This window comes from Nicotiana attenuata, unplaced genomic scaffold (assembly GCF_001879085.1).
Source record: "Nicotiana attenuata strain UT unplaced genomic scaffold, NIATTr2, whole genome shotgun sequence".
In the NCBI taxonomy this organism is placed as follows: Eukaryota; Viridiplantae; Streptophyta; class Magnoliopsida; order Solanales; family Solanaceae; genus Nicotiana; species Nicotiana attenuata.
In genome coordinates, this window is record NW_017672187.1 from 190268 (window position 1) to 209252 (window position 18985).

The following is an 18985-nucleotide window of genomic DNA, read 5'->3' on the forward strand; positions in this document are numbered from 1 at the left end:
GGGTGCTGGTGATGATGATCATGACTCTGGTATTTCCATGGATTTACCAATTTGGCTTGGGCTAATTGCAACGATGTCGCAAAAAGCCCCCCACTTTGGTAGTGTCTACTATATGAACCTGTTGCTTCTGCCCTGATTCCTCCACCTTTTTGGTGAGGATGCTCATTTGCGTCAAAAGAGTCGCCATGTTTTCAGCCATTGTATTAGAAGGATCAAGAGGCACTGAGTGCACCACTGGAGTGATAGGTGCATTCCTAGAAGTCCAACCCGAATTCTGCGCCATCTTGTCGAGCAAATTCTGACCTTCTCTCCAAGTCTTGCTCAAGAATGCCCCACCAGCCGAGGCATCAACTATATTCTTCAAGCTGTCTGACAATCCCATGTAAAACCGTTGTCCCAACATCTGCTCTGGAACACCATGGTGGGGACACATAACCAACATTCCTTTAAACCTGCCCCAGTGTCTCGTGTAGTGTCTCCATTGGTTTCTGTTTGAAACTCACAATCTCATCAATTTGTTGAGCGGTCTTGTTAGGAGGATGGAACTTGTTGTGAAATTGCTTGACCAACTCATCCCAAGTTGCTATAGAGTTTATGGGAAGCGAGTTTAGCCAAACCTGAGCAGCTCCTGTCACCGAGAATGGAAACAATAATAATCTGATTGCTTCCGGAGTCACGTTCGGTTGCCTTTGGGTTTTGCAAATAGACAGGAAGTTCTTTAAGTGTTGCTGCGGGTCTTCTGTTTGTGTCCCAAAGAAAAGTCCCTTGTTCTGCAACAAGTGTGGCATGTTATTTGTGATCTGGAACGATTCATATTGTATTGCAGGCACAATAATGGCAGTGGCCAGATTGTCAGCTGTGGGTTGTGCCCAGTCATAAAGTGCACCCTCAGGCACAGGAGGTGCCAATTGCTCATTCCTGACGTTCACGTTGGGGTCGTTCATGTCGCCCATGTCAATTTCGAGTTGGTGTATTTGTTGTGATTGTTGAAGTCTTTTGTTTGCATGATTCAATGCCCGGAATGTCTTCTCGGGGTCCGAGAGTCCTTCAAGCAGTTCTCCAGTCCTCGTAGAATTTCTAGGCATGCACCTGTGCACCCAGATCAGCAACCGTCAAATTTTCAATGAAAAAGTTGGTAGAGAGAAAACTGACTACAACAAGAATCTTTGTATTTCTGTCAATGGCAATTGATAATTCCGTTAACTCCCTGGCAACGACGCCAAAATTTGATCACGCCCAACTATGCCTTATAAAAAGGACTCTGCGGACGTTGCAAATATAACCCGAGTATTACGCCCAGGGTCGAATCCACAGAGAGTTAACCTATCAACCACTATCTTCAGACCCACTAATTCTTCAGAACCAGCTTCCCAAATATTCAAATCTCAGTTGAGTGTTCTTTAATAACTATCTTGCAAATAACTAAATGGCTGTAACTAAGTAAAAAGAATAAAGGTTGTAAACAATTATGAGAAAAAGCTAAGCAATGATTTCCCCTATTGATGGAATCCCTTCTGTTTATGCTCATACAAATTTACCAACACATCTCTATCAATCATGAACGCTAATCTTACCGTAAATCTCTCCCGAGTAATCACAGTAATTTACTATTGCACTCTCCCGAGATACACTAGCTTACTTTATTTAGCACAATTCAATTTAGATAGCACCCAAGGCTTCGTTATTCCTAATCCCGCCTTTAAACCCGCAATTATAGATTCCTCTAATAATCTAGGAGTGGTGTTGTTCAACAATACCCTAAATATGCACTCTTTTCCAAGTTATGCACACTAAATAGGCACAGCTAATTGAGGATCCTGTCAATTAACTACAACGAACACGAAGTTGAACAAATAAAGATTAAACTAGCAATTTGTATTCACATAAACAAGAAGTTCATCACCCAATAGGTTCCATCAAAGCCTTAGACAAGGAATTTAGCTACTCATGGCTATGGGAAAATAAACTAAGATTGAATTCATCATAAAATCAAAAGAAAAGAAGAAAGATGTTTAGAGTATTTTCTCACAATCTTTTTCCTTGCTAAGAAACCTAAAAAATCAATACATGCCTCTCTTGGGCGAAGTCTAATGTTTTAAATAGGGTTTAGGTCTAAAAATTCCGTAATTGACACTTTGGTCCCTGAAGTTTCTGCGCCTGCCGCGGTTCTACCCTCGCGGAATCTCTGAACTTCTGCAGCTGCTTCCCACCGCGGTTCTGCCGCGGTCGCGATGAAACCGCGGTGGATCCAGTTCTCTAAATCTTCGGCCTGTTTTTGCACGGGTCACTTAGGAAATTTCACAGTTGGCCTCTTTTTCATCACTTTTGACTCCAAAACTGCTCCTTAGCCGTCTTTATACATATATCACCTACAAATCATGAAAAGCACTAATAAGAGCATTTTGTCATCACTTTTAGCATTAAAACTACACAAGAAGGTAATTATTTAGGGTGTGATTATAGTCAAATTCACCTATTATCAATTACCTCTTAAATTTTACTCAAATGCTTCAGTCACATTAATCATAGTGTCTAGGTTGAAGATCTCTTTAAATTATATGTCGATATGTATATAAATTGAAAGGTCAATTCACTATGATTAAAAAAATAAGTATGTGATATTAAGTTTCGAGATATATATTTTGAGCTCCTTCCTGAAGATGACATTTAAGTAATTCTATTGCGAGACTAAAATAGAAATATTAAGAAATACTTTAATTATAGAACTACAAGATCTTTTTCATGGGGCTTTAATATGTACACTTCTTATTGAAAACAACTACCAAAAGAAAATGCCAAAGAGAAGAAGAAAAAAAGAAAGATAGAAAGAGTATTGGAATTGGATATTATTTAAATATCTTACAAGTACAAATGATATTTAAGCAATAGACAAATGCATCCATGTCCTTATCCTTACTTTTTTTTTTTTGGTTTCCCACCCGGTATATGGCACACGCATTGAAGCCCGACTATATTCAAATTCGTGCCGCGTTGGGCCCCATTCGGAGGAAAGCGCTCCCTATTAAGGATTTTTCCATACTCAGGGCTTGAACCCAAAATTTCTGATTAAGGGAGAAGCAGTTCATCCACTGACCACATCCTTTGGTGTTGTCCTTATCCTTACTTGATTGCATGGTCCGTGGGATAGTGATATTGAAGGAGAAAATAAGATAATGTATTTAATATTTGCCTATTGATTTGGACATAAAACCCCCACAGTATGCCCCTATCGTGAAAGCTTTATCTCTATGATCATATGACCCACCATTTATAGTAGTAATATCTTTTTCCTAGCTTTCATCTCCAAAAAATGAATTCAGTCACAGTTTTCCTGTTTTGACTTAAATCACCTTCTCTTTTGCTCATCCTACTTTTCTAGCTACTTAGCCAATTTGTATAGCTTACGTGTATTCTTCTTGATTTTAAAGGGTGAAAATCATTTACCCTCCCCAACTTTGTGTTAAAAATCAAACTCCCCCCTCAACTTTGAACAATAATCATTCTCCCCTTTTTATCCTACACAATACCTTTTTTGCCCTTGAATTTTTAATTTCCTCCTCAATTCAATACTTTTTTATTATATGATATTTTTTTTATGATTTTAGCTATAACTTAAATTATGTAATACCTATTATAAATTGTAATTAGAGTTCATTAAAATTATAAGTAGAATGAGTAATTAGAGTCGATCAATTAAAATTATCTTATCTTTATGATTGTTATTTTAATGTAATGCATATTAAATATATATATTTAAGCTATATTTTCTTAGCGACGGAGCTAGAAAATCATATAAGAGGATTGAAAAATACCCCAAGTTATCTTAGCTCACAAGTTCAATCCGAAATTAAAAAAAAAATTGGGGTCCCTCTTGTATGAATTTCTAGCTTCGTCGCTAAGAAAAAATAACTTAAATATATATTTAATATGCATTACATTAAAATAACAATCATAAAGATAGGTAATTTTAATTGACTCTGATTACTTATTCTACTTATAATTTTAATGAACTCTAATCATAATTTATACTAGATATTATATAATTTAAGTTATAGCTAAAATCATAAAAAAAATATCATATAATAAAAAAATATTGAATTGAGGAGGAAATTGAAAATTCAAAGGGCAAAAAAGATATTGTGTAGGATAAAGGGGGGAGAATGATTATTGTTCAAAGTTGAGGGAGGAGTTTGATTTTTAACACAAAGTTAGGGAGGGTAAATGATTTTCACCCGATTTTAAAAGATTTTTTAGTAGGAAGTTGCTTTATTCTTTAGTGAAATTTTTCAACGTGAATTCAGATTAGTTGGGTCCTAAAATTGCGCACCTGATAAAAAAACAAAAAAAATGAATAAAGAAAAGAAGGAGGTGTATACAATTCAAAAGCATGTCACTTATCAAACTTGTATTTAAACATTACTCCCTCCGGTCCAAAATAAGTAATTTTGTAGTTGTTTTCATACAGATTAAAAAATCTATCTTTTAACATTAATTAGCAATAAAATTGATCATATTAACCTTTATTATCTCTTCACATAAATACTTCTAACACATACTCCAACACTATTTACTCCAAGGGCAATGTAAGAAAAAAATAATTAATTCATTCTTGAAGTCTGAAAAAATCACTTATTCGTAAAATAAAAAAAGCCAAAAAAATACTTCTTTTGGACCAGAGGAAGTAATTATACAATTATTTACTACTTTCAGTTGCTTTTTCTATTGCCAAGGGATATGATGTGATAAGTAAAATATTTTAAGTCATAATTAATGGGAATAGAACTACTCCCTCTGTCTCATATTATGAGTCGTAGTTACTAAAAATAGTTATCTTAAATTATTTTTCATTTTAGAAGTTCAAGACAAAATTAATTATTATTATTTTTTTTACCCTTAGTATTAATTATCCTTGAAGACAACAAAACACCTTAATTATGGACTATATTTGTTCTAATACCAAAGAAGAAAGATTAAATATTAAGATATGAATAAGGATAAGTAGTAAAAAATTTATCCTAATTAATTTTTCTTACAGGACATATACAAGAAAATCATGACATAAATTTGAGACGGAGGGAGTACTCAATATGGAGTGTCTTTCCCTCCCTACCCGGTCTTTCTTACAGAAATAAATTAGGGCCATTAGTTTCTCATATCAAATGATTAAAGAACAAAATAAAGTTTTCTTTTCACCAATGGTTTCATTTTGGAGGGTGGTTGATTTTTCAGGAATAATTTGGAAAAGAAGACATAGAGATCATGAGTTGACTTGATTTTTGCATTACTAGTATAGAATTATTTTTTGAAAAAAAAAAACTGTTAAATAAGGGCAGAGATATTTGAATTATAAAGAAATGATATTTGGATAAAATGATACTATATAATTCCCAAGAAAGTTAAAAAATGAATATTCTTAGAGACTTTAGCACCACCATTAGACTAATATACATACGTTAGTTTTAAATTCTTTTTTATCAACCACTGCCCCATTCTATCCGTAGAACTTCTCAAACCTTCAAAAAGAATTATATACAAGTTTTAAAATATATAGTACATTAAGGGGTCATTTGGTTGGAAAAAGATTATCCCAGGATTAGTTATTCCGGGACTAGTTATTTCACCTTTCCATAGGGATGAAAAAATACTACAATCTCGGGTTAACTAATCCCGGGATTAATTATGCTGCAATTTTCTTCCAACCAAACATGGGATAAGTTCTTCTTAAATTTAGTTCCGGAATTAATTATTCTTTATCCCTCGTACCAAACGAGCCCTTAAAGTGACAACTATCTCACTACCTCTTACCTAACTTCTAATCTATTATGCTAGATATTTCCAAAAGAAAAGTTGAATTGAAGGAACAAAATTAGATGCTTTTTTCAAAGGTAAATATTAAATCGAAATATGGAAAATGTCATTCTATCTTAGAAATGCCTTTAATGGTATCATTTAGGGATGTGATAGATTAGTGAGATCATTCTATGCTTATTCAGAGATCTAGTCTAAGTAATGAAGAGAATTCTAAGTAAAAATTGGATGGGATAGCCGATTTGTAAAGCTTTTATTAATATTTAGCCACTGAAAAGTAATCACTTTTTAATGCGAAAATAAATATAGATAATTATATCATTATCCAAAACATCGAAGAACCCTAGCAATTTTTCTTGAAATTTGAAAATTTGTTGAAGTTATAAACTCTAGGAAAAATTCATTGATTAATTCAAACTCCAAGAACGATTCATGGAGTTCAAACTTTATGTTTATCTTGTAATTTTGAACCACATAACTTTGGAAATCATTTTCTCACTTGTCAATCTTCATTTACTAACCTACTCCTTCCATTCTAAATTCTTTTATATGTAGTTCTTTGGCAACAACAATAATAATAATGTCACAATATCAAACAAGTAGGGGACTTACACTCCTTTTGTTTTATCCTTTTTATTTTAAATAAAATAATTATAGACTTTTATATTGATAAATTATATCATAAAAGATAAAATATAATTTCAGTCTATAAGAGAAAAGAAATAGGTGAAAGTGCAATTAGCAACATGTATGGGGATCCAGAAACGATGGATCCCAAGCACCAAAAAGTTGGCATATCTCACAAAAATATAGTAGACCAACTTCTCAAAAGGTGTTGAGAGGATCCCTTTCATCTCCCAAAAACTTACCTTTATCATAATTAATATCGTAATACTCCCTCCGGTCCTAAATAAGTAAATTTTTGGCCTTTTCTTTTATGGTCCAAAATAAATGATTTTTTTTTAAAATTTTAATAATGAATTAATTATTTTTTTCCTACATTGTCCTTGGAGTAAATAGTATTGGACTATGTGTTAGGAGTATTTATGTAAAGAGATAATAAAGGTTATGATCAATTTCATTGCCAATTAATGTTAAAAGGTGGATTTCTTAATTGTGAAAATGGCTAAAAAATCACTTAGTTTGGACCGGAGGGAGTAATGGAATATTACCCTACACAGAATTATGATTTGTTGAGGTTGGTGATTAAGATGTAATGATTTTATTATTGTGTGTAATTCTGCACTCTAAATGATGACAGATAATATAATAATTAATTGATTTTTGGTAAGGATTTGGTCATGATTAATTAGAAATATGTGTTGATGCTTGACACTTGTAGATTTAATTTAAACAATCATCACCTTTGTAAAATAATAAGTACCCTTATATATTTCATTAATCTAATCAATTTACCTACTTTCAATCAAAAGTCAACAAGGATATCTTCAATCATCATTTTAATTTAGGATCAATATCTTCAATCATCATTTTAATTTAGGATCATCTCACGAAAATAATTGAGATTATAAGCTAGTAGTTGATCGGGTTAAAAATTAACTAATTTGTTGTTTATGCATTTGTTCTGGGACAATATTCACTTTGTCACCTAAATTAAACGTGAAAGTGGACCATTTTTCTTTTTTTGTGGTACTAAAATTCAAGATTGATGCTATTGAAATTGAAAGCTGGAATTATTCAAAATATTTTAAAGCTAAAAATGAAATAATTACATGCTGTCATATTTTTCAATTTTCGATTGCTCAAATAATAGCTTATTAATTTCATTGTCATCTCATTTTAAAAACAACTAAGTAAATAATTTCCTGAAAATATAAAGAGTAGAAATGTAATTTAGATGGAGATAATGCATAACTCATTGACTCTCTCTCTCTCTCTCGGAAAACAGAAAATGTCTGCTTTTATATTGATCAACCCAAAATACTTGGGTTAAAAAAAAATCCAAAAATACTGTTTTTACTTTTGCCTAAAGGGACATTTTCTACTCTTATATTTGTTACTCCATTTCTTTGAGAATTGTGCTTCAAAATTCGAATCATGTATATACTTTTGAATCCGTTTCACATATTCTTCATATAAAATTAAATATATTAAGCTGATTTAATGTTAAATAATGTTATTGAAATTTTGATACATTTTTTAGATATAATTGTGATTGTTACGTTATTGTGTAACCTTTAAATATTTCAATTTTATTTTAAAATTGAATCACTCAAGTCAGGTTGAAATCCCATCATTATATTTGAGATGGAAGGATGATAAATTAAAATAAGGTGAAACTAAGAAAATCAATAATAATCCCAGAGATTGAAGATAATTAAATTATATCGCCGTATAAATTAGGTAAAAGGGCAAAAAAGAAAAGGTCAAAGCAGAGACAGGGGCAAGAATGGTAAATAGCAGGAAGAGAAAGGGGAAAAGTAAAGAAGGATGTGGGGTCATGGTCATCGGTGCGTGGAGGGAAAGCAACCGAAAGTTGAGGGTAAAGTGGCAGACAAAACAAAACTAACCAAACAAAAACAAAAGAGAAAAACGGAAAATAGAAAGAAAAAGAAAAGAGAATAAAAAGGGAAGTGAACAAAGAGAGAGAAAATAGAAGAGTGTCACAATCACTGACTGAAAAATCAAAAACCTATTTACAATCATGTCAGTGTTGTTTAGTACATTATCTTTAATGAAGTAAAAATATTTAATATATGACAATTTTTTTAAAATTAGATATGGAGTAAGAATATTAATTTGACTTCACACCAAAGTAAAAATCTCAAAAGAATGATTGAAAATTATTCTACTAGAGACATACTTGTTTGTCTTTCAAATGGTGATATTAGGATTTTAAAATCGACTTTCAGATTAAAAAAACTCTACATAATTATTGTTTGCTGAAAATATCATATAAAAGTATACAAGATGAAATAAAGAGTTGGAAAATAAAGTAGCCAGAGATTGAACTTGATGAACCAAAATAACATTAAAAAAAATAAACACATAGCGCATGCCCTACATGCATGTATGCACTATATGTAATTTTATTTCTTGTTTATTTCTATATTTTTTTGTTTCATCAAGTCTAATTTTATGCTACTTTAATTTCTGACTCTTGAAAAAAAATTACATTCTTAAAAGTTGCATAAAGTAATTTCTAATAAGTTGTAGAATATCAAATAATTTTGTAATACAATCTGATATATTATCTCTATTTCAATTTAAAATTTAAAATTTAATTTGAGAAGTACTTCAAATTTAAAAGTTCACCTTTTATTCAAAAACAATATAACTTTCAAATATTTTTTCCATTTTCAATTTTGTTTCAAATTTCAGTTACATATTGTCTCATTCGGTGACACAGTTCATGGACGGACTAAATTGTCAAGTATTTTAAAAATAAATTTCAACTTTATTTGTCTCTTTTTGCATATAAAAATAAAATAATTGTTTGTCTTATTTTTCCCTTTAACATTAATTATCAATTACAAGTCATTTTTCAAATCTAATAATACTATATACAACTTATAGCCCGTTTGACTAAGCTTTTAAAATCAGTTTATTTTGAGAAGTGTTTTTCTCAAAAGTACTTTTTAAAAAAGTGCTTTCGGCGAAAAGCAGTTTGTGTTTGGCTAATTAATCTGAAAAGCACTTTTGAGCAGTAATTAGTGTTATGGCCAAGCTTTTGAAAACTGCTTCTAAGTGTATTTTTCTCAAAAGTGCTTCTCAGAAAAGTGCTTTTGGAGAGAAACTACTTATTTCTGGTTCTCCAAAACTGCTTCTGCTTCTCCTCAAAAGCACTTTTTTTTCTTCCAAAAGCTTGGCCAAACACCTCAATAAAGCACTTTTGGCCCAAAAAAAAGCTTGGCCAAACAGGCTATTAATATAGGTATCATGGTAAATTATATATTTTATTTATTATTCTTAAGGGATGTGCAAAGTCAACACTGCACAAATAAAAGTGAACAGAGTAGTAATTTAGTGGGTGTTTGGATATAAGAATTGTAAAATTCCAAAAAAAAGTGAAGTTTATTTTCAAATGAAAATGATATTTGAAAATTAGAGTTTTGTTTGGACATGAATATAATTTTTGATTGTTTTTAAAGTTTTATGAGTGATTTGGGTAAATTTTTTTAAAAAATAACCATTTGGAGTTTTAAATTTTCAAAAAATTCTAAAATTTATGTTTAATTAAAAATTAAAAATTATATGATCGAACACTGATTTTTTACGTCCAGACGGCTCTTAAAGTTTCGCCGAGTTCACATTGAAGTCAGTGCTAGTGGTCCATTATCTTTACCTAAAATTCCAAATTTGCCCTTCAAATATTTACTTTTCAATCCTCATCGGGTGTCAGCAGCTTAAGTCCACGTGTCCTCTAATAACAACAACTCCTCCATTTTTTCTCTTTCTTCCGCTGCACAGTAAGTAGTTAAAGAAGAAGAGAATAGAAGAGCCCAGGATTCTGTATCAGAGTCATCACAATCAATATCCGAAGAATCTCTTTCAACTGAGAGAATTAAGAAAAAGCGATTTTAGAGGAGTGGATTAGTAGTGATGATAAGGTCTGTTTGGTTGTGAGTATTATTATAATTCTATTTATTCTTTTTTGGGTGGGGATTAATGAATAGGGGAGGAATAGGAATAGGAGGGCCAATGCGGAGGTCGTTTAAGGATTCTCTCAAAGTTCTTGAAGCTGATATTCAGCATGCTAATACTCTGTAAGTCCTACTTCCTTTTTAAAAAAAACCATCTTTTTTTCGTTCTTCTTTTCTTGCTCTGTTTATCCATTTTTGTTGTTGTTTTCTATATAATTTACTGCCATATCCATAAAACCTTTTTGTTGACTATAGAACTTTTATGGTTCCACACCATTTTCAAGTCTACTTTTATTTTTCCCCTTTCTTTTGATATTTCGGTTCTGAAGTGGTTTTTTCCTGTTTTTGCTGTCATATTTTGTTCAGAACGAAAATTTTCTGATATGAGTTTTTGTTCCTTGTTAAAAAATTTGAAGCTTCAAAATTCTCTCTGATTTTTCTGCTTTTTGATTTTTTATTTCTGACATTAGTTGATTTTTCCCCTTTTTTTGCTTCCTATTGTTCTTTAGTTCTGGGGTTAGATTTGCGAAGATGTTGTGGCAGTAATGACATGTGTTTGCCCTTTTTTCCTTTTTTTTTTTTTTTAAGTTATAAAATTGTGTTTAGAAGTATGGCGCATTTGATTAAGGTATGGTTGTTATCAGTCTTTGTTTGGAGTTCACTTCTTTGATTGCTTCAAACAGAGATAAAGGTATCATTTTTAATGCTAATCTGATGCTTAGCTTGTAAAAGCCTCTAAACTCTATTATATTATTCTGATTATGTAGCCTTTGTTTATGATTCCAAGGCCTACCTTCATCTTAACCTTATCCATTATGGTACCTGCTGCAAGGGAATTCTGCTGGTTTTTTTTTTGGGTGGGGGTGGGGGTGGGGTGGGGTTATGGGGCCTGGAGTTGCATATTTGTGTAGAGTTTAGTTAATTAGTTTTATACACTGACAATGTAAAGATTTCTATACTATCATGTCATGTAAAAGCGTATAGGTAACCGTAATACAGCAGGTTATCAAATACAATACCTTAAAATACGGTGATAGTGTAAAGAGTTTAATAAGTTAAATCCATTTGTGTGAAGTTGTTTCTGTCGTTGAAAATTAAATTGTTGCAATGTGGTTACATAGCTAAACAGTGGCAGAAGGAAGTAAATTGTTGCATTCTTCCTCATTTCAATTGTTCCATTTTCTTTTTCTCCCACCCTTTCCTTTATTTAGTGGGTTTTGTAAATCGGTTACGTTGGTTTGATGACTTTCCTTTGTTATATATGGTGAACTTGTTTGTCTGCACCTGGTAATTCAGTGTTTATTTGGTCCTTCTTGGTTTTGTCATTTAGAATCTGATTATTGGAATTTGGGGTGCAGTGCATCTGACTTTTCCAGAGAGTACGATGGAGCTTGCCTACAAATGCGAATGTCCTACAGTCCAGCTGCGCACCTCTTTCTTTTCTTAGTGCAATGGACCGATTGCCACCTAGCTGGTGCCCTTGGATTGTTGAGAATTCTAATTTACAAGGTCTGCATTTTCCTGTTCATGCATTGCTAAACCCCTCTATTACAAGCTGTTTTTGTGTGGAATAACTGTGGCATTGGATCACTCTCTTGTTCCTTGCTCTAGGTTTATGTTGACGGCACCACAACCATGTCAACTCATGAAAGGAAGGCAAGCATTAGGGAGTTCTATGGTGAGTTTCTACATTTTCCTTCATTTGATACAATCACGTAAACTCTTAAGATAAATCAGCTGTGCTGGATAATGGTTGCGAATAATCAATAATCTTGTGCAGCTGTTATTTATCCCTCCTTACTTCAACTTGAAAGAGGTGTTACGGATTCAGAAGACAAAAAGCAAAAAGCAGTATGCTCGGAGAGATACAGGAGAAGAGATGATGACGATTACAGACAATCTTCTGACTCGGACATTGAAAGGGAAGATGAATGTGGAATCTGCATGGAAATGAACAGCAAAATTGTCCTTCCCAAATGCAATCACGCCCTGTGCTTGAAATGCTATCATGAATGGTATGTTACATGTGCAGTTTGTGTGAGTTAGAATCTTCCTGTTAAGTTTAAATAATATATTTTATAGTCAGTTCTCGAGTATGGAGCGGCTGGTAAATTTGTGCTACTTTCTAAGAACATTAATCTTCCATCCTATGCCACCCCACAGTTGAAGTTAAAAAATTCCATCAGGGAAAGGAAGACATTGTCACTGATGGAGAAATTAGATAGTCATAAGAAATTTGAGTATCTCTGCATAGGAGAAAACTATTACAGGTGTACTCACCCCCCCCCCCCCCCCCAACCGCGATATGTATATATAAATGCTTATATAACAGCCACCAAGTGCTTCTTGGTGCGAAAGTCCTGTGGGTGGTCCCGCTTTTTGGTAGTCTAGGGCTCTAGACGGCTAAGGCAGGTGCAATTTAATAGCTAGGTCTAGGTTGTTAAAGGGTTAGGTCAGGATTTATATTTTGTTTGCTTGGTAGCCACAGAATTTTAGGATATGAAAGTCTTCTTTTTCAAGCTGATTCTTTTGTACCTCAATTTTTGAAATACGGTATAGAGATGACATGCTTGGGCAATTTTGTGCTTCAGGCATGGTAGCAGTTTTCCTTCTGTGCGTAACGGCATAGTTGGGCATGAACATGGTAAAAGAGGACTACTTGAAGTGATATAGCCTTAAGATTAGGCTGGTCTACTTTGTGTGCTTATACACTGCTCTTTATTATTATCGTTTTTTATCACGTGGTGCCTGTGTTAAAAAGTGCTCTATCCTAAATTTTTACTGTCATTCAGTTTATTGAGTGAGAGTATTGTCAGTTTTGGGCTCTGCATCAAACTAGAGGTCATCTTCTTAACTATCTGTTTATGAGAAACATCTTGTTTCCTCTGTATGTTCCAATGTTGCAGTCAGAGTGGTTATGATTTTCCTGCTAACCGGTAACTCTGCGTTGTCTAAGAAGCTGGATTACTGCAATACTGAGTTTTAGTGTCTTATTTTGGACATAATGTTCCGAGCTATTTTACGACCCCGCACCCTGGGGCAGGGAGAATGTTACCTAATAAATTGGACCAAATGAAATATTGATGAATTAAAATGAAAAGAGGCAGACCTTCTAGTCTGGGGTTCTAACTGAATATAATTTCAGTGCCCCTTGTTAAGGAATGGAACAATTTTTTTGCCTTTGTTTTTGGATCTAAGTTCGCTTGCTTGCTGGTGACAAATTTTTTACAATGTCGAAATCCTGCAGTGACCTAGATATGCTGCTATTCCGCAGACTCCAAGGGGCTAATTTGCAAGAGTGCACACACATGTTGCTCCTGGAACTAGTTTCCTAGTCCTTGTAAATATGTTTCTTCCCACTTAATGAATGTTTAGAATTGTCAATGATAATTTGTAAAGATATCTCTAGAGTCTTAGGTTGTTGTCGTTTCATGCGGAACTGTTTCTCAGGAAAAGTGAGATAACAGGTTTCCCTGGTCCTGTAAGTATTAGAGGAGGCATAAAGTTTTTGCTGGATATAAGTTGCTCCACCATTCACTTATCTCGGAGTGGAGTAAATACGGTCCTGCTATATCATATTTTCTCTCTGCATTTCTGAAACCATGTCCTTCCATGTTCTCTTCTCACCCCCCCCCCCCCCCCCCCCTCTTTCTCCCCCTTCCTCTTTCTCTCTATTTGTCGAGAGTGGAGGAAACTTTTTCCATTCCTTCATTCTCAACCTGGATGATCTATTCTTAAGTGCTCACCTCTTAGTCTAAGTAGTATTGCCTTCCCAATGGGATTTTCCCATCCGATATTTTCCTTTTAAGTGGAGTTCGCATTTCAATCGGCCGGGTGCCTTTGAATATTCTTATTAATCTAGGAAAACCATTATCTCCTATGTTCTATTTTATGTGACACACTTTCCTTTTTAGTTTTTGGAACACTTTTGTATATTTAGAAACAATTCAATTTTAAACTTCCTATTTATATCTTTACTGACATGATTTTAAAGGCTCGGAAATGTCATGGAATGTTTAAATTCACAAGTTCACAAGTTTCAAAAGTCTTTTTCTCTTTTTAAACTTCTGTGTCCAGTAAAATAAATACCTTAACATGAAATGAAACAGGAGTACTATATACTGGCTGCTTCAACTAGGAATTTGTACTTTATTACTCTACAAAAAATGTACATTCAGCATTATATCTCCCTTCTATAGTGCTAGTATTGCTTGTCCAGTTACTTACGAATGATCTAATACAACACATTGCAGGCGTTCAAGGTCACAGTCATGCCCCTTCTGCCGCGATAGCCTTAAAAGGGTAAACTCCGGGGACCTGTGGGTATACATGGATAACAAAGACGTCGTGGACATGACAACGATAACAAGGGAGAACCTTAGAAGGCTATTCATGTATATAGAGAAGTTACCTTTGATCGTGCCGGATAATGTTTTTGACCACTATGATACTCATATAAGGTAGAGGAGCAATGCCCTAAGGACCAAGAAATTGGTTGCACTAGATTTAGAAATGCAGGTGGACTACTTTCCACCTTCTGAATTCGTAGAAGCCGACCGCATCAGTGTGGTGCAGGGGTTGAAGCTAAGTTAGATTAGCTTGAAAAAAAGGAGCTTTTTAATTGCATCTCCTAATTTGTACATTCTTGTACAGTTCCAGTTTACTTGTTGGAAGCACAGTACCCTTTTGTTGTTTGTTTCTAATCTTCAACTGTCATCAACACCAGCATTTGTTGTGGTTGAATTCTATTTTGCATTCGAAATATATAATATAGGATGTATTTAATTGCCAATTTATAATTTTTCCTTTTCTTGCAAGCATTTTGAAGGATATAGCTGTTACGTTTAACCCAAGGACAAGAGATGGCTCAGAAAATTAGAAAATATATTGGAACCAAATCAAGTAAGTTCGTTTTTTCAAATATTGGAACTAAATCAAACTAATTAAGTCGGGTTTTTATCGATTCAGTGTATGTTGGTTTTTGTCAGTTTTTTCAGTTATTTATAGATTTTTCCTTAAATATGAGATATATACTATCAAACACATATTCCGGCGAATACCTTTTCAGCATAACACTATCAAATCAATTGCTATTTGAGAAATCTATCATTTATCAAGATATATTGATGATAATTGAATCAAATAGTGATGAACAATTTGAGGACTCAACTAAAAATAAATTATTTTAATGTGAAATAAATTCTTGTACTTGGCAAAAGAAAACTACCAATCAAACAAGAATGAAATTTCACTCTTACTTATCAAAAAGAGTTTGGGCGAAATTGACATGAACTAACAAAGCTATTTTACATATATCTGTAATCCAATTGCTAGATAAGGGTGGCTCAAGGGGAGGCTAATAAAGCCTTTGCTCCTCAAAAATATTTTTAATTGTAGATTTACTATCTTATTTTCGCATAGATAATATTAAAGTTTATAGAAAAAAGAAGCAAAAAATACAAAATCCTTGTAAAAATGGAAAGAAAGACTATCTATTTTTTAACAATAAAAATATTTAGAACTTTGAATTAAAATACTCAATCTTCATATTGTTAAATAATTTTTTTTGCAATAAAATCCAAGGAAACGAATTATAAAAAGTGGCTAATATCTTATTAACTTGAATGTTCTTACCAATGTGAATATTAATATTATATTTTATAAGATAACACACTATAGATAAAAAGAAAGAAAGAAAAATAGAAACCAATATAATATTAATACTATATTTTACAAAATAACTATACTATAGACATTTAAGGTCCTTTGTTAAAATTTGGCTTTATGCCAGAGTATTATTAACATACATCTGTGGCTCGGCGCAAACAATGCCAACGATAAATGAAATAGGACCACAAATATCTTAAAACACCATTACTTGCCTATAGAAAAGAGTAATATCTGTTTTAACTTAATAAGAAATCATGCTTATTTTAGCATATTTATGTAGCGACCCACTAGCCAAAAATCACCTAAATCCTTTTTTTCTCCAGTAAACAATGTCTCTCATATCTATGCTCCAACTTTTTGCAGCTTAATTAGAATTTTTTGAAGAAAGAGTCAATTTTTAACCAACTCCATATATTTAAAATACTTTGATCTCTTCAGCACCTCTAACATAAGTTACATATTTAACAGCTTGTTTGGATGATTGTTACCCATTGTATTGTATCGTATTATTACTTTAAATACCATGTTTGTTTTGATTGTTACTTAAATTTTATTGTATCGTATCGTTAAATTCGTCACGTAACAATGAAATGTGCCACTTTATGTAACGACCGATTTGGTATGGTCGCGTCGTTACCTTGTCTTTTTCTCCAATCTCACCTTTCAATATTATTAAATAATTTTATTTTATCATTTACCCTACCTTTTTATATACCGTTTCATAATTTTTCTTTATAATATTGCAAGTTTATTCATCATATTACTGGTGTGTGATATCATAAAACGACAGCAAAACGACACAATTCGTCCAAATATTTTATTCATCAAACAATACATTACAGTACAATACAATACGATACGATACGATACATTATGAAACAACAAAGTACTGATCTCCGCAAGATAGGTTTGAAAAGAGAAATTTTATTCAGTAGAATATTACATGATGTACAAGACAGGTTTGAAAAGAAAAATTTTATTCTGTAGAATATTACATGAGGTCCCACTTTTCAAAGAGAGAAGAATGTGGGGCATTCCTGTGTGAACCAGCACAATTCTCTATTGTAAGCGTGAGCATCGGTCGGTTCGGTTCGGTTATGAATATTATCGGTTTAGTATATCGGTTATCGGTTTACAAATATGATAAATCGATAACCAAACCGATAAGATATTAGTTATCGATTATCGGTTAATCGGTTATCGATCATTATCGATTCGGTTATCGGTTTACCCGATAAGATAACTCAATCTAGAGTTAAGCAAAAAAGAGAAGAGTAAAACAGTTTTAAAACTCGTTTCTGGCCACAACTAAAACAGTTTTATAAAACAACTTTATATCGGTTCTGGACAGTGTGCTAATCTTCCTGCTAGCTTTGACTTAATCTGACCCCTGCAATACAGTTGTTGTATCACATGTCTTACTAATTGTGCTAAACCAGTTTTATATCGGCAACTCATATTCAACGTAAACAACAATACATTGAACAAAGAATCTACAACAAACATAATCAAACACTACATTGAACAAAGAATCTGCAACTAATATTCAACATAATGTTGCTGCTACAACTTTCCAGTTTCCAACACTACAAACATCAACATAATGTTGTTGCTAAGCCATAAAATTTGCAACTAATAATTCAACACTACAAACAGTTGTCCAATTGAAGAGTGAAGAGTCTGAACTCTAAAGAATGCGGCTGAGGCTAAGAAATAATAGGAAAGAATGAAGCCCTAGCATATCTGCATATGTATATACTTAAGGGTAAAGTAGTAATTTCGTTAATCCTTATTGGGTTATCGGTTAACCCAATAACAGAATTGCCAAACCGAGGCCCGAACCGATAACCCAATAGTGAAAAATTTTAAACCGTTACCGAACCGTTAACCCAATAACCCAATACCGATAATTCAATAAATAATTAACGGTTCGGGTTATCGGTTTTACCCGATATATGCCCAGCCCTACTCTCTTGTGTCTTCTCTTTTTTGAAACTATCTTCTTCCTTTTTTTTTTTTTTTTAATCTATCAGTTATATTGCTATACAAAAAACATAGATCTTATTTATTTTCTTCACAAAATTTTTCTCAGTTGATGTTTACAAGTAATCTGAATTTTGATATTCACCAGCTTGATCAAATAATAGCTTACTTTGATTAAGGATTAATTGTTGTTAGAAATCATTGACATAAAATTGGTCTAAAATTGAATCTGATGAGTGATGGATATATATTTTTTGTTTATAAGAGATGAAATAGCACATGAAAGAGGGGTTTGACGGAGAACTTTATTGGTATTTTGTGCTTTCAAATTGTTTTACTTTGTATGTGGGCCATTTTAATTTAAAAAGGTAAGAAGGGAGATCTCGATACAATTTTGACCAGTATGATTTTGTGGAAAATTTGGATATCTAAGGTTCATCAAATTTAAACAAAATGAAGGCTTTCTATAATATTCATAATTGGAAGTTGGAACATCTATTTGCGCTGTACATATTTACAGATAATTTTAGAGTTGAAATGTAATTGTATTTAAACTTGGTTGAGTCAAAAGTGCGAGTAAAAATAACATTTTGGAAAAACTAAATCTTCAGAACAAAAAAGGTGGGTCTAAAAAATAATCATATTAAAAGAGAACCGAATTATGTATGGAATAAGTTTCCTTTTAGACATATTTTATTTATTTATTTATTTATTTATTTTGACAAAAAAAGATAATATTATTTTAAAGATTGCTCCTGGAAAATATGTGCAGGCAAAAAGTCTGACTTTACTTTTTCAATTAACATCTCCAGAGGTCTCTTTAATACCAAATTGTTTAATTTCCTTTTCCTCTTTTTGCTTTCTACGAACAATTTTTTTTGATAATATTCTTTTTGGTCATTTTTCCTTCATTCTTTTCA

The 18985-nt window shown here is 32.6% G+C and overlaps 1 protein-coding gene across 2 annotated transcripts; it reads left to right on the plus strand.

The window, feature by feature from the left end:
- Positions 1 to 10185: 10185 nt before the first annotated feature.
- Positions 10186 to 15204, plus strand: LOC109212224 (E3 ubiquitin-protein ligase RNF8-like). Of its 2 annotated transcripts, none has more exons than XM_019375846.1 (5): positions 10186 to 10535; positions 11771 to 11921; positions 12024 to 12090; positions 12193 to 12427; positions 14666 to 15204. In XM_019375846.1, exons 1-5 carry the CDS (start codon positions 10438 to 10440, stop codon positions 14874 to 14876), a joined length of 762 nt encoding a protein of 253 aa, XP_019231391.1. In that variant the 5' UTR covers positions 10186 to 10437; the 3' UTR covers positions 14877 to 15204. The 2 variants fall into 2 exon arrangements, with proteins under 2 accessions (XP_019231391.1, XP_019231393.1); XM_019375848.1 differs by lacking the exon at positions 10186 to 10535 and adding an exon at positions 11317 to 11699.
- The last annotated feature ends 3781 nt before the right edge of the window (positions 15205 to 18985 follow it).

Excerpts from the sequence above, each read along its gene's own strand:
- LOC109212224 (XM_019375846.1), top strand. The coding sequence starts at position 10,438 with ATGAATAGGGGAGGAATAGGAATAGGAGGGCCAATGCGGAGGTCGTTT. Across the intron at positions 10,536-11,770 it reads ATTCAGCATGCTAATACTCT|TGCATCTGACTTTTCCAGAG; the intron begins GTAAGTCCTACT and ends TTTGGGGTGCAG. Across the intron at positions 12,091-12,192 it reads AAGCATTAGGGAGTTCTATG|CTGTTATTTATCCCTCCTTA; the intron begins GTGAGTTTCTAC and ends AATCTTGTGCAG.